General features: G+C 38.9%; 2 protein-coding genes and 1 non-coding gene across 3 annotated transcripts in view; 1 reads left to right on the plus strand and 2 right to left on the minus strand.

Moving 5' to 3' along the window:
- elf1 (E74-like ETS transcription factor 1) overlaps positions 1-6,499 on the minus strand; it is a 42,318-nt gene extending 35,819 nt beyond the window's left edge. The window contains exon 1 of the mRNA XM_057349549.1: positions 5,922-6,499. The gene's annotated coding sequence lies outside the window, so the exon portion shown is untranslated. The remainder of the gene's footprint in view (positions 1-5,921) is intronic.
- A 562-nt stretch (positions 6,500-7,061) lies between these two features.
- On the minus strand, positions 7,062-7,133 carry trnae-uuc (transfer RNA glutamic acid (anticodon UUC)). The gene has a single exon. It is a non-coding gene; the product is annotated as a tRNA-Glu (tRNA).
- Positions 7,134-7,182: 49 nt separating this feature from the next.
- Positions 7,183-15,932, plus strand: taf7 (TAF7 RNA polymerase II, TATA box binding protein (TBP)-associated factor). The gene is made up of 13 exons (XM_057349552.1): positions 7,183-7,545; positions 7,691-7,727; positions 7,924-8,000; positions 8,508-8,586; positions 11,739-11,872; positions 12,027-12,150; positions 12,277-12,335; positions 12,775-12,847; positions 13,173-13,283; positions 13,395-13,589; positions 14,713-14,825; positions 15,317-15,376; positions 15,717-15,932. The coding sequence occupies exons 2-13, from the start codon at positions 7,706-7,708 to the stop codon at positions 15,759-15,761; spliced, it is 1,092 nt and encodes a 363-aa protein (XP_057205535.1). The 5' UTR covers positions 7,183-7,545; positions 7,691-7,705; the 3' UTR covers positions 15,762-15,932.
- Positions 15,933-16,190: the final 258 nt, after the last annotated feature.

Here is a 16,190-nt window from a genome sequence, read left to right on the forward strand (position 1 = left end):
AATACATTATGTGCCTTAATATGTTCAGCTGCTGCGAGCTGTTTGTTTTGCTAATGAACGGGCAAACACTGCGGTTAGTTTCATTTTAAACGTCTCAAATCATTCGTCCTAGGCTGAAAAATCTGTCACAGCAAACTAGTTATGGTCTCACGTTGTGTGTGTGTCACGTTATAAATTGTCAACAACAAGTGCTAAAATCCACGTAATTCCGCTGAGATCTGCAGGTGCACATTCCGTGGATTTTAAGCAAGCATATACGCACAACGTTAGCGCTGTTTGCTGTGATGGATTTTTTTTATTAATTTCCGGACAAATGATTTGAGACGTTTAAAACTAAACTAACCGCAGAGGAGTTAAGGAAACATAATTTAGCTAAACCATTGCCATGGCAGTACTACACGTGTGTTGTGTTGACTCGCCGGACTGAAGGGGGGTGGGGTGCGCTGTAACTCATTATCATTTAAAGAGACATGCACCAAAACGGGTTGCTGTGAGCATAGCTTTTTAAGGTGTTTTTTTTAGGTGTTTTTAAGCAAAATATGTTCCAGACATTTAATAAATCATACCAACTTGTTGAAAGTGCTCATCCGATCAGTCCTTTAAACCTAGTCCCAGACTAAATTAAATGTGAGAGGTGTCTTGATTGAAAACAACTTGACATACACTGACATATCTTAAAATATATCAGTGCGATTGTTTTGTCTCAAGATGCACATTAGTAATGTTTTTGTAAAGTATGTTTTTAAAAACAATTTAAACATGCTTATTTAATTTACAGCCTAGTCCTGAATTAAACTAATCCCTGTCCGGGAAACCGCCCCATAATCCTTAAACTTCATCCACAGTATACACAGATCAATGTTACACTGTTACAATAAAATTCAACATGCCAACATATACAAACAATGTACAATGAAACAACATTTGGATAATGTGGTTATGTGCAAATAACAATAATACACTTGACCTTTTGAATGAATGTGTGTAGAATTCGGTTGCCCTCATAGCAACCAGACCTACATCACGTCCCTCTGCTGACAAGTGCAAAGACACACCTTTCCTTTATAGCCTAAAAATAAAACCAGCCCACTTGCTTTTACTAGAACTGCATGACTGAGTCCAAGCTAAACACATTCGGGCCACAAGAAGGCCTTATTTTGTGCTGCATGTTCAGTTTAAAACATCCTAGATATCATATTTTGGTTTTGCCCATGTCCGGAATGGGTGTTTTATTCATTCCTTTACATTTACTGTAAATTAATTGCTGACATAAGAACTATCCATGTGGCCTGACTCCTGGCTGTGTTGTTTTAAACTGATGTACGCTTACAGCACATTCCAGTCAATGTACCCTGGCCAACTGACGTGTAATTATCTCAACAGAAACCTTTTTAGTTCATTCAAAGAACTTGTAAATGTACTTTTTCCCAGTGATGCAACACAACTTCATACTGCCCTTATTACAGTTCAAGACTGTGAGATGGAAAACATTGGGATAAATGGTCCAAAAATAGACAAAACCTTGAGATAATCGACAAAGACAAAGCACTTCTCAGGGCTGGTCACGTTGTTTGTGAGAATCTGAGGTCAGGTGCTGAATGATTCAAGAGCCTTTGAGCACAAAGGAAAGCCCTCCCACCTTACGAAACAAAATATAAGGGAATATACCGGAAACTATAAAGCAATATATTAAATAATACTTTTCCATATATTGGAACCAAGTGCTTATATTTTTCAACATATTAAAAGTGACAATAACTCAAAATATTGCAATACTGTAATATATGATTACTCTATTATTCTAAATGTTTTCACGTTTTTAATATATTGACAGTCAGATAATATATAGGAAAATATATTTTCTTTGTGTAAGGGCCTTGTACCATCCTGCTCTCATTCTCAAAATTAAATCCAGACAGAAGAACCATATAGTTCAAATCAAGAGGAAGATGATTTTCTGATGTTGAGATCTGTTAAATTGAAGATTAACATTCTTGTACATCCACATAAAAAAGGCTTCGCTAGGAAATTAGCCATACCAACAGTCTCACTATAAACATGCCCTTCTAAACTCCTAGGTGACCAAAGTTCAGGTCATTACATGCTTCACTTCACTGACAAATAAAAGATGCCATGCCACAATTCACAAGTACTAAATGGTGACCTAAAATTGGAAAACAAAAGATTAGATCTGGTCAACCTTAAGAAATATCAATAGCTAATAATGACAAAAAAATGTCAGATCACGAAGACACAACATTCCCAGGCCCAAAAGATGTGTATGTGCCATGGGATTATGGGAGTTTCTGAAGAAAATTCCGTTACTACACTTGAGATGCTGAGTCATTGCTTCCATGACCCACTCTGTGTGATAAACTGGCCACAGTTTGAAACAGGTAAATAAAGACACTCCCACTAAGAAGGCCTCCAGCAGTTTAGATTAACAGTGCAAGGTTAATATATTAACCTGAACTGAACTGAACTTGTAGGCTAATATGAGAGAAATAAAAGTAGCTTTACATCTTTATTGTCATTTTTATTCCAAAATATTAATATGTCATAATTTACTCACTTTCATGTCAAAAGATGTCAGCCTGAACAAGAAAGTTACCACTTTTTGCTATACGCGCCTCCTCACAAAACCTCAACCAATTAAACATTACACAAAGAGCAAGGCCAACATTCCAGACAGCCCAAATCAAACACATAGACTGACAGTATTGACCAGACAAGTGGACAAAAACACATTCTATAAGCACACACTTAACACTATTTACATAGCCTAACTTCTAATCGATTTTCATTAAAATATGAAAAAGCTCACCAGCAATGTGTTTCACTCACATTATTGTGAAATAAATATATGAAAAAACTGAGCTGCTACTGATGGTGCTGGAGTCTGTTTCAGAGCTTAAATGGTCAAATGGCATGTTTTCTCTCCGAGGACACAGACACTGGAAAGTATTATGCTAGATGAATACCTAATGTCTCCAACCATTTAAATAATTTACATCTAAGCCTGAGGGAGGAACGTCCAATTGTTTTGAAATCGCCTTTAGAGAAAAACTAAATAAGTAAAGAAGCATAAATAATGTTTGCTAATGCTTTAATTCGGTTTTATTCTCTGAATGAAGGTTTTACTGAACTGACTTAAACTGACTGATCTGCAGTCACAGTGCAAACAGACCTATATTTATTTAATGTGCCGTGATACTTTACATGTTAGATTGTTTATACCCGAAGTCTAAATAGCAGCACGAATTAGTCACATCTGCTCCCTTATGGACCATCTAAAACTCAAACACTCAAGAACATTTACTTAACATCCAGCGTCATTCATTCTCACACAGTGACTCCTAATAAGAATGTTAAATTGTAACCTGATGACTACTGAAACATAGGCCTGGTTACTCTTGTAACTTTAGGGCACTGAAGAGACAAATGGATAATCACAAAAATACTACATGATCTCGTGCCTTTTTACAAAACTGTCTCGCTTTAGTCTTTCAAGTTGCTTGGTTTAAAAACAAATCCACCACCTCATACACACACACACACGCACACACACACACACACACACACACACACACAACGTCATTCATATCACCCAACAGCAACAATGTGTCTGCAAAAATTCCTTTCTGTCTTTTTTTAGTCAAAACAAAGACAGCCAAAGCTAAGTCAAAAGAGTTTGACCTTGTATCTTCATAATGTCTTCCTTAATGAGACTCCCACATATTTGGCTAATGCCATCTGAGCAGCGAAGCCACACAACCATGACATTACACTAAATATACCAAATCTATTAATCTGTTAAACTAACATAAAGTCAAACAGATGGCTAAGATTACTTTCTAAATCTATGATTGTGGCATTATGGTTGGGAAATGCATCAATAAAAACTTACACAGCAAAGTAACTGATTGTGGCAACCTAATAGCTAAAATGGGTGGGAATCATAGCTATTTCTCTTTATATGTTACAAATTACTATTTGTCTTAAGAAATTTGTAATTGAATCAAGCACAAAGAACAAAATTATAGTACAGATTGAACCATTACACATGACTAATATGACAACATCCTGCTTCGTGTCTATTTCACATCTCTATAATGTTGTTGCTTGTATATGGACAACACCACCTTGTGGAAACATATGGACTTTACTCAGTTTGGCCCAATACAAATACATAACATCTGGTTTGTGCTTGTCAGTGTTACAGAACTGACAGCCATATTTAAATGTTTTACGTAGAAGCTTTGAAGAATTACTCAATAGACAGTGACTCAATTCGTTGTTCTTCACACACGTTGTATCCTGTTTGATATTAAATGGTGATGTCATAGTTACTGAAAAATGATGTGTCATCTCATGCATCTTTTTCTAGCACACTCCAAATACCTTTGCTGATGCCTGTAATCTGTCTGCAAGACGACGGCTCATGTTGCACAGAGCTCTCAGCTGATGATGCCCTGGTGATGCAGTTCCTGGATACAGAGTTTATAAAGACTGATGTCTTCAAATGTGGAGACAAATCAATAGCCAGCCCATTAAGCCATATCTCATGTGATTTTTCTATACCATCAGGCCAAGCCGGAGTCAGAGCTTACAAAGAGTGGAATGAAATGAATCAGGTTGAACTTCTCCACATGTTCCATTTTAACATCACGCATTTCATGTATATTTCAACGTGAGCTAATGGGATTCACAATCATTGTCGCATATAGGGATGTTCCCTGGATAAGGGTGACCCACATACCTCTCATTGTTGTTCTGGGATATCTCAGACATGTGCCTCATCTGCTGAGATGCAGTGAGAGTCTGAGAGCCCCTTTGTGTCTTCTGGCAAACCAGTTCAAAGGCACAACACAGTCATCGGGCATGAGTTCTGAGGCGTAGTCAGAGGAAAAAAAACGGGGGAGTACTTTAACAGTTTTTGAAAGAAAAGACTCTGCTAGAATAAGGATATAACCAACTAGGGGGTATATAGGGCCTCTCAGTCAGTATAATTAGTTTCAGAAGACTGGAATTTCCAGCTATCGAAAGGCCTCTGGGGTGTGTAAAGGGGGCATTAATGGGAGGGTGGCATCAGAATCAGCTGATAACATTTCTGGATGAACCGAGCTGACTAATTTCACAAACTCCCAAAGCAGGAGAACACAAGGCCCCCTGACCCTGCACCTCCCAGTGGCCGGTATCCTGAAATCACCACAGCCCTACTCCAACATGGACATCCCAAAGGAGAGTTTCATAGCCCCAAATATGTAAACATCTGGCGAACATTTAAACAGTCAGACAACGGGTGAGACATCAAGGCACAAAACAGAAAACACATTAACAAATTTACGACAACACCTCAAATGAGTTCATATGAAACAGCAGGTTTGATACTCTGTTACAGTCTCACTGCTAAGTTATAATGACACACCAGCCTAACATATAAACATCCAGAGTCTGACAAACGAGTGTTTGGACTGGACGAAAACAGTTTTGGTACACAAAGATGCACCACGAGCTCAAGCACAGAGAACTGGAAAAGTGATTGTTCACACTCATGTGAAACCCGTACTGTGTCTTGATACAGGCAATGTCATCCTTACAAAAGAAGCTCTTACACTAAACAAATCATTCTGGTCACATGCCCTCAATCATCCTGGAGCAACTCAGTGCTCAGTTATGGGAGAGGGACACAACGAACTCTGCTAACTATCCGAGAGGCTATTTAGAATGATGACTACTGTAATACGTTTCCAGGTGAAACAATGTATCTTATTATAAAATCAACGTAGTGGGATTCGTTTGAAGCACATAATCACGCGCACCTACCAGAAATAACAACAACGAAGTGCAACCATCATTTCTCAAGTGGAAACATTTTCAAGCACGCAGAGTACGTTAGATGCCACTTTACAAACACTTACCTTTCTGTTTAACGTGCCATAACAGTGGTGCAGATGGTGACTTCAGCCGTTTAAAGTTTAACACGGGGTAAACGGAGATGGATACAGTGCGATCATCTCAATGAAACCAATACTGAGCGATCTGTCACCATCTCGGTCCTCCTTTTCGATTCACTTTAAGATGTCATCAATGACTTCATTCGCTTTGGCAAACGGGGAAAACTACCGAAAGCTCATCGTTCCCGAAACTCCAGAAACGCGAGCTCTGTCGCGTACTCCTGCCTGCCTAACATAAGGTTACACTGTTTTCACTGCGTGGGGAATTCCTTGCGCTCACATTTTCCCTCGAAAGCGATTGGCCCGGCGGTCGGCATATACACCCCATTCACGCTACGAGGGAACGCCACGATTTTAATCAACGAAGCTGCGAGGGCAAGACTCGCGTTTCAGTTTGTGGATAGAATCCCGACGTTGGCGCCCAGTCGACCAATCAAAATACGTTGTTTCGTGCGAACAGTGTAGGCAACGTTAGACTTTAGATGGTTAAAATAAATGTGTAACCTATTTACTTTATCGGTTAACTAGCTAAAATGTTCCGATCTGCTGGGAAAATAGACGTGTTCTGAATATCATTGTGAGTGCCCGTTGGTAGTACTCACAAGGACAACCCCTGATGTTTACTAAACGTAAGTTTGATGGGAAATAAATTCAGACGACCCCTTGAAGGCAATAACTGCCCCGCCCATTGTCGGAAAATGCCTGTTTGGGGAATTTAAGGGTAGGGTATTACTTTAGTGTTGTTTGCGAGGAAGAGATGTTGTGTATGCATAATTTTTCTCTCAGGTTTTTAGAGACAAGAAAAGTTCTGGTACAACGTCAGTATTTTCCGACTTATTTCCAAGGAGGATTTATTCGAGAACTGACTGTACTGCAGCACATTTTATTACTAAAATCACGTGAATTTAAGTGACATTCCCTTGGGCCTCTTTTAAACACTTTTTTACCTTTGAATGTATTTTGTAGTTGTTGAAAACGTATAAGATACAGATGACTCCCCGTCCTAGAATTAATCGCTTATATGAGACTGAACGGAAAATCTCTGCGTCTCTGCTGTTGTATAGAGTTGCTAACTGTAACGTTTCTAAACGTCAAAATCTCCACTTCCCATACCGGGAGTCGAACCCGGGCCGCCTGGGTGAAAACCAGGAATCCTAACCGCTAGACCATATGGGAGGTTGATAAAATCATCGAATGTAATGTATACATCCACGTCTATTTTTTATTTCTTAATAATCTACACTGTTTGCCTAAAACAACCGAGCGCATTTTATAGTAAATTGGAATTCGACTCTAAACACCACGTGTAACATAGTTGTCTTTACAGGTTTTCAAATGTTGTAGTTGCAGCTTTACAACAGCAGGTGTCAAACATGCTCTAATCCAAAGAGAAGTCGTCCGCAACAATTCACCGAGGAAGCACCTATTTGCTGAATTCAGTTCCTGTCTCACAATATCTGTGTTTTTGTATGTAATATGTAATAACATTTTTATTCTGGTCAAGTTCTGCTTAAATTTGTTTTAAGCTCAAAGCTTTTACATATGAGATAGCATCTGTAACATTAGCCTATTAGCTTCTCCGTGGTCGGTGAGTATTTTATCTACATTCCTTTGTTTTAACTTTACGTCTAAGTTATTTGTCTCTTATTTACGTTTATACTTATTTTACATGCTGTCTCGTCACTTTAAGAAAACAGTTTTCAGTTGTTTCGTTTTGTTTACTTCGTATACAGAATTACGAGCCAAATATGACCTCCAAAACAAAAAAAGGTAACGTTAGTGCAGCACACATGTATTCACTTTATATCTCTCTTACATTAATAATTAAAGTATGTTAGTTACTTTAGTGGTTTCATTGCAAAGTATTTTATATAATCACCAAGTATCAATTGACTGAATCAAGAGTCCCATGTTATTACCATAACATAACTGACTATAGATCCATTACAAAACATTTTTGTTTCAGTTGGAAAGGTTGGCTCTAAAAACAAAGAAGACGCTCCTCATGAACTGGAGAGTCAGTTTGTTCTGCGGCTTCCTCAGGTCTGTTTCTTTATCGTTTAATTTGGTTTTTGAAATAAAATGTAATATTCTGCCCAATGCACACTTTCAGAACATTTTAACCGACATTGACGAGTTGAAAGTGTTATATGGTATGATGACATCCCCATAGTTAGGCATTTATGATAATGAGAAATTAAATTGTTGTAGGGCCAATAACAACATCACATATAATAATATGTTATGTTAATACATAACCAGCTACAGTCTTAAGGAGGTACAAAATATTAGGATACGATAATGAACTTATTGTGAAGTTATACAGCATGACAGAATCTCTCTATACACACTACACTAACATATTGTAACACAATATTGTATGTAATTTGGAATATACCTATTACTGTATGTAAAATATAACTGTGGGAAGACTCAGTCCACTGTCAAGTTAGTAGTAACAGAACAATAATGGCAAGTTAGTGGGATGCAAAAGCTGTTTTTGATATTTTAAATATGTTAAAATTCATTGAGTGATATATTTCCCTTTAGGAATATGCCTCTACAGTCAGACGGATTGCCCAGTCCAGCAGCATGAACATGAAAGACAGACTTACTATAGAGTTACATGGTAAGTAGGAAAAGTTCAGATTCTCAGTTTATGAATCAAAGTCACTTGTGTATAATACAGTATATGTGCCGAGCTGACACAAACTTAGTTTTTTATTGCAAAACATGGTTTAAATTAAGGGGGTATTCAATTGAAGTTCCAAGAGGTCCGGTCTATATATTTTCTTCCAAACAATATATTTTGATATCCACAGTATGTATGTATTGTAGGCTCTGTGGCTTTAGGGGAGTGCCCTCTTAATAGAAGTCTGATCATTAATATTTGTAAACAAAAAAAAAACTACTGATAACATACAAACAGCAAATGTAATGTAACAATTAAAATGCTCTCAACATAAACAGAAAACAAAGTTACTTACTAAATTAGCCTTTCCATGCCATTCATACCAGAACTACTTCTATCTTTAAATAATTTCCCAATTAGAACGTTTTTTATTATAAAATGTGACCCTGTTTGTGAAAACCCAGCAAAAGCCTTTTTACTGTTTTCTACATAAAATCATCCTACAGAATATTCTGTGAAAATATAACAACAATATCTTCAATATTGACTGAATAATGCCGTTTTAAAAATTGAAATCTTAGTGAAATTAATGCTTGAATTAATCTTTGGCGCTAAATAAAGATATTAGAGGATATAGCCGCAAAAGATCAATCACATACAGATGTGCTCAAATTTGTTGGTACACCTCCGCAAAAAAACGAAGAATGCACAATTTTCTCTGAAATAACTTGAAACTGACAAAAGTAATTGGCATCCACCATTGTTTATTCCATTTTTAATAGAAATCAGACTTTGCTTTTGATTTTTTTATTCAACATAATATTGTAAATAATAAAACAAATGAAAATTGTCATGGACAAAAATGATGGGACCCCTAACCTAATATTTTGTTGCACAACCTTTAGAGGCGATCACTGCAAGCAAACGTTTTCTATAGCTCTCAATGAGACTTCTGCACCTGTTAACAGGTAGTTTGGCCCACTCTTCCTGAGCAAACTGCTCCAGCCGTCTCAGGTTTGATGGGTGCCTTCTCCAGACTGCAAGTTTCAGCTCTTTCCATAGATGTTCAATAGGATTCAGATCAGGACTCATAGAAGGCCACTTCAGAATAGTCCAGTGTTTTGTTCTTATCCATTCTTGGGTGATTTTAGCTGTGTCTTGGGTCATTATCCTGTTGTAGGACTTGTGACTGAGACAGCTTTCTGACACTGGGCAGTATGTTTCGCTCCAGAATGCCTTGATGGCCTTGAGATTTCATTGTGCCCTGCACAGATTCAAGACACCCTGTGCCATATGCAGCAAAGCAGCCCCGAAACATAACCGAGCCTCCTCAGTGTTTCACTGTAGGTATGGTGTTCACTTCTTTGAAAGCTTGATTTTTTCATCTGTGAACATAGAGCTGATGTGACTGATGTGAAGCTCCAGTTTTGACTCATCTGTCTATAGGACATTCTCCCAGAAGGATTGTGGCTTGTCAATATGAATTTTTGCAAATTCCAGTCTGGCTTTTTTATGTTTTTCTTTCAAAAGCGGAGTCGTCCTGGGCCCCACTTTTGCTCAAAAAGCGACGGATGGTGCGATCAGAAACTGACATGCCTTCACCTTGGAGTTCAGCTTGTATCTCTTTGGCAGTTAGACTTGGTTCTTTTTCTACCATTTGCACTATCCTTCTGTTCAATCTGGGGTCGATTTTCCTCTTGCGGCCGCGCCCAGGGAGGTTGGCTACAATTCCATGGACCATGGATAATATTTGCAACTGTTGTAACAGGAACATCGAGCTGCTTGGAGACGGTCTTGTAGCCTTTACCTTTACCATGCTTGTCTGTTATTTTCTTTCTGAGCTCCTCAGACAACTCTATCCTTTGCTTTCTCTGGTCCATGTTCAGTGTGGTGCACACAATGATACCAAACAGCACAGTGACTACTTTCTCCATTTAAATAGGCTGAATGACTGATTACAAGATTGGATACATGTGTGATACTAATTAAAGAAACTAATTAGTTTGAAATATCGCTATAATCCAATTATATACGCTGCATCAAGTCGAACAAGCCTATTCTCTATAGGGAGGCTCAGAGATGATGTATTTTTGTATGCAAAACCCGGAAGCGAGTTAGCATTTTAGGACTTACGGTTCCATCGCTCCAAAGTCTATAGCTGTGTCTGAATTCGCCCCCTATCTCCTATATAGTGCACTAATATCGGGTGTCTGCCATTTTGTGGTGTTGTCCGAATTCTGAGTAAACAACTCATTCCCTACATTTGTTCACTACTTTTTACCCACAATGCATTTTGTTTCTGATGATTCATGAAATTGTTCACTCGTTTTCATTCACTTCTTCCCCATATAGTGAACTATTTAGCATTTGCTATATAGGGAATAGTGAATGAGTGAACAAGTGAGCGAATTCAGATGCAGCTTATGGGTTTTTTAAATGGGTTTTTGGTTAATCGCTCGAAATAAGGTCTGTGGTAAACAAAACCTCTAAATATTTTCACGTTTTATTCTGTGACATAAAACACACCAATTATAACCCGCTTGTGATTTTTTTAAAGCCTTTATTGTGTCTTAAAAACGGCGGTTGCTAACAAGCTGCTAAAAGCAACTACCTCCTTTGGCGGGGACGTTAGACGTCATCGCGCATATAATATTGCAACATGGGCACAAATCTCTTAAAACATAGATTCATTCACGGAGTAATTACTTACCAGGGAGCACATTTTAATCAAGTTTGAAAGAGTTGTCGGCGGTTTGGTGGTGGTGACGTTGATATCGAGCGACCTTAAGTGTAGTCTGTTTATAGCATTGTGTTAGCTTTTTACTTCTGCCAATTGTATTTCGGCTTCAAAAGTAACATTGGTGTTAATTTGAAAAGATTATCCTGATAGACAAAATGTGTAAACATCATAAACCTTTGTTAATCACAGAGCTTATTTTTTGCGATCTTCCAAAAGTCTGTGGGGAAAATGCATAGGCTTTCGGTCGAGAGAACCAGCGCGGCGCTTACTTCCGGGTTAGCCATTAAAAATACATCATCTCTGAGGTACCGTACTGGATTAGGATGTCTGGACGAAGCAAAAGTCTGGATCCGGCCCGCGGTCCGCCAATTGAGGATGACTGGTTTAAATTGTTACCTTATTCTTTTAGCTGATGGTCGCCATGGGATTGTACGTGTGGACCGTGTTCCTTTAGCGTGTAAGTTAGTGGATTTACCCTGCATCCTAGAATCACTGAAGACTGTTGACAAAAAGACCTTATACAAGACTGCTGATATCTGTCAGGTAAATTCTCTACTATCAAAACACTCTGAAACATGCAAAATGGGCTACTTATAAAACTTTAATCCTAACACCAAAGTCACTGCAACCTGAATATTTAATAGCAATACGCATTTTTCAAGTGCTCTAGTATCACTATTCCTTTTTCTTGTTTTAGATGCTTGTGTGCACTCTGGATGGAGATCTCTACCCCCCTCTTGAGGAGCCCACTGGCACTGCAGACTCCAAAAGCAAAAAGAAAGACAAGGACAGAGACAAGAAATTTGTGTGGAACCACGGCAGTAAGTACCCCTCTCTCTTTTCTTCTGGAATTTGTTGGAATAGATCTGGAATGAGTGTGAAGACAGCCTATGAGTAATTGAGTGATCAAACTCATGTAATATGCATTTACATCTGTCTCTCATCAGTTACCCTCCCTCTAAAGAACACAAGAAAGAGGCGGTTCAGAAAGACGGCGAAGAAGAAGGTAACCTCATTTGATTTCCCTCAAGCGTTTTTCCAGTTTGTCTTCTCTTTTTATCTCTCTCCTTTTCTGATTCCAAAATGCTCTATCAGTCCTAGTTGGTAAAATGTTTACTCTTGCAGGAAAAGATCAATGAGTTAATGGTAACCTACGATTTACATTTAAATAAAACATTCCCTCTTCATTTGCCACCAAGGTATGCAGGAAAGCAATTTGCATGTGGCTGTGATTGAAGTGACTGCGAGTGAGTGGAAGGCTCTTGAATAAATCTTCTTTAAGTTGAAGCCGGCTATTGGCTTGGCGTCCTTTTTTTAATCGCTAATGTGTTCTCTGGCACACAGCCAGTCCCTACTGTTAGTATATGTGTGCATTTAGATGCATGTGTGCCGTTTTTGAGAATGCTTTTTTCGGGGCTGCATTCTAACCTGATTTATTTTTACAGTACATCGAGTCTCCTGATGTGGAAAAAGAGGTGAAGAGGCTCTTGAGCACAGACGCCGAAGCTGTCAGTGTCCGTATCCTTTTTTTTTAGCTTTTTCCTTTTTACTCCGCTGGATGCAAATGTCAGAGCCAATTTACATGCCTGTGTCATGCCTGACTCCATTTTCTGTAATACTGAGCATTTCCACCAGGTGGCAGACTTGCTCACTGATCAAATGGTAGGTGAAGTTCAGAATGACAGTATAAGAGGATAAAAGGTGGTCACGTGAGTCACGTATTAATTTGTGGATCTTGACGGCACAGTGATGTAACAAAATGAGCTGGTCCAGAAAGAGATGAAGGGATTATTGGGTTATCATAAAGGGATTATTGATATATGAACCTTGACCCTGTGGTCAGGATGGGAGATTATTGCTGAAGATGAGAGTAAAGAACCTGACAACAGTTTATCTCTATCCAACCTGGAGTCCTCACCTGGAACCTCTGGACACAAGGGTCATGGCTCCTCAGGTAACTAAGCTAATAAACTATCACCGTAGGCATCGTAAGAGCACTCACGATACAAAAAGATGTTTTGAATGCCTCGTTCTCGAGTAAAGCAAGCTTTACTTCCCAATTTAGTCCAACACGACGAGCTTCGGGAGATCTTCAACGACATCAGCAGCAGCAGCGAGGACGAAGATGAAGAGGGCGAACGGCACGAGGATGAAGACCTCAACATCATGGACACTGAAGACGACATGGTCAGGCAACTCCACGAGAAGCTGAGCGAGAGTGACGGAGGACGAGATGAGAACGATAGGAACAGTCAGATCGGTAAGGGCTGTCTGAATCAGCACTGCATCACTCAATTTAAAATCCCGATTCAGTATTGCAGAGAGGCAGACCGGCAGACAAACAACAGCCGACCTAGATTAGCTTTTGAATGATGAGCGTGCTGCTGTATTTAGGTCAGATGTACCGGCCGTCTGGAGTTTTTACCCATAGTAGTGAGCGACAGACACACATGACCTTCATCTTTCAAGCTTGTCACCTGACAGGTTTCATTGCCACATTAGCGCTAGAGCTAAACTGACAGAAAATTAGCCATGCTGCTTATCATCATGTCATTATGGTCTGATAATCCATAAAAGGAAAGGGTTTTAATAGTAATCTAAATTAAGTGTCCCATGTTGGGATTAATAAAGTATATCTATATCTATCTATCTATATATATATATATATATATTAGAATGTGTATGGTAAATATGACATTTTTCTTAAAGCGATAGTTTACCCCCAAAAAACGTTGCATAATTTACTCAACCTGATGTCATCCCAGATGTATGTCACTTCTTTTCTTCAGTTAAATACAAATAAGTAGTTGTGTATTAAAATCCTGTCATTTTATCCAATTATTTAGCTCTCGATATGTTGCATAACCATATGGCGGCAATCTGATTTTAAATATGATGGGTTTTCTCATGTTTGGTCATAAGACTTGCAAGAACCAGAGATTTAGCGTGTATTAATGTGCCGCCTGAAGAAAGGAAATCATATAGTTTTACTCACCCTTATTGCTTCACAGATGTATAAGTCACATAATGTTTGCTTGATTTGTTGAAACATCTTTCATCAGTTCTTGTGTATTGTCCACAAAGCTTGGAAATGTGTATATTTCCCCATTGGAACCAAGAATTGAACTGCAGAATGTACAGGCTGCCTTTCAGTATTTATGCAGTCTGAAGGGTTGAGTGTATGGAGTATGTGAAGTGTGAAGTGTGAAGGGTTTTACGGATAATTGGGACCTTAGAGTAAACGAATGTTCACAGTTCAACTTGCTCTCAAAGGTAAAGAAGAGCTCTAAATGAGCGATATCAACATCAGGGCTCGCTACTAAAGCTCACGCGTGTTAACGGGGATTCCTGCGTAAGGCTCACAAACTCTATTTGATTTGCAGTAATGGAGTACCAGGTGCCGATTAACAATCTGAAAGCCAAATTGCAGGAAACACGTGCCCGCAAAAAGCAACAGGAGAAATTGATCATGGAGGTGGAAAATCAAGCCTTGCGGGTGAGTTTCTTTTGCCTCTGAACAGTAAAAGCTTAAAGGCACATACATTCATTCCAAATCATTTTATCATGTATTGGTGACGCATCTTTTGCGCTGTGCAACCTTGTAAAATGACCCAAGAAGGAAAGTTTTGGGTATCTTTTTAAGACATAAATATTGCATTTCCCACAATCAGCTCTTTTTACATAACTCAAAATAAAGCATAAAAATTCATTGCTCTGCCATGTGCTCCATTGGGAGGATTTAGACGCAGTGAAACAGGGTCGGACACTTAACACTGTCATTTTAGCTGGGCTGTGTCGACGGCGCCGGCCACATTTGTCAGCGGTCATTACAGTCACAGCGGACAGGGAAAGGTCATGCTTATCTGAGCTCTAGTCACCGGCCACAAATCAAATAGATCTGTTTACAAGCAGCTAAGACATTCACAAATGGCTAACATCAAAACGGCATACTGTCAGTTTCATCGAGCCTCTCTCTCTTTTTTTCAGGATCGCTTACAGTCTCACTTGAACGACATGATTCATCAAGAGGAGCAAGAGATGGAACAGGTTGGATTACACGCAAACCCAAAGGCCTGCATGAATGTAGCATAGAACATTAATTACTTTGCATTGCTTCTACATATTCCCACAGCTACGGGTGAATGTAGTTGTCCTCATGCAATATTGCTGAGCAGTGTTATTGCATTACATGTCTTCTACTTAATACACCCCAACCTGTAGCCCTTGATCAATGTCACTTTCTTCTGCACTGTTTGTTTACACCTAAACTGACAAATTGCCTGAGGGGAAAAAAGTAACAACGTTGGAGGTGTTGTAGAGCATTTCACTTAGCCTTCAATTATACCCCTACTGCTAGCCATCCATCATCTCTATTCTCTTTCAACAGCTGGCCTCCCTGCAAGAGCAGCTGGACTCGCTGATGGACAAGTGATGCCTGACAGTTACAAAGATAATGCATTACAAAGAGCCGGAGACGACTACACCACACAAGTTTTAGTGATTGTGTATTGTTACTTAAAAACTTTAATGTGAAAATGTAAAAATCTTATGACTTTCTTTCTTCCCCAGAACACAAAAGAAGATATTCTGAAGAATGTTGGTAACCCAGCAACGGCGGCACCCATTCACTTGCATTGTATGCACACAAAACCAATGAAAGTCAATGGGTAACGTCGTTGTTCGGTTACTAACATCTTCAGAATATCTTTATTTGTGTTCTGGGGAAGAATGAAAGTCATACAGGTTTGAAAGGACAATAGAGTGAGTAAGTGAAGACTCACTCTATTGTAAGTGAAGGCTCACTCTACTCACAGAAAGAATTTTCATTTTTGGGTGAACTATCGCTTTAAATTGGTTGTGT

This window comes from Triplophysa rosa, linkage group LG13, assembly GCF_024868665.1.
Source record: "Triplophysa rosa linkage group LG13, Trosa_1v2, whole genome shotgun sequence".
Classification (NCBI taxonomy): Eukaryota; Metazoa; Chordata; class Actinopteri; order Cypriniformes; family Nemacheilidae; genus Triplophysa; species Triplophysa rosa.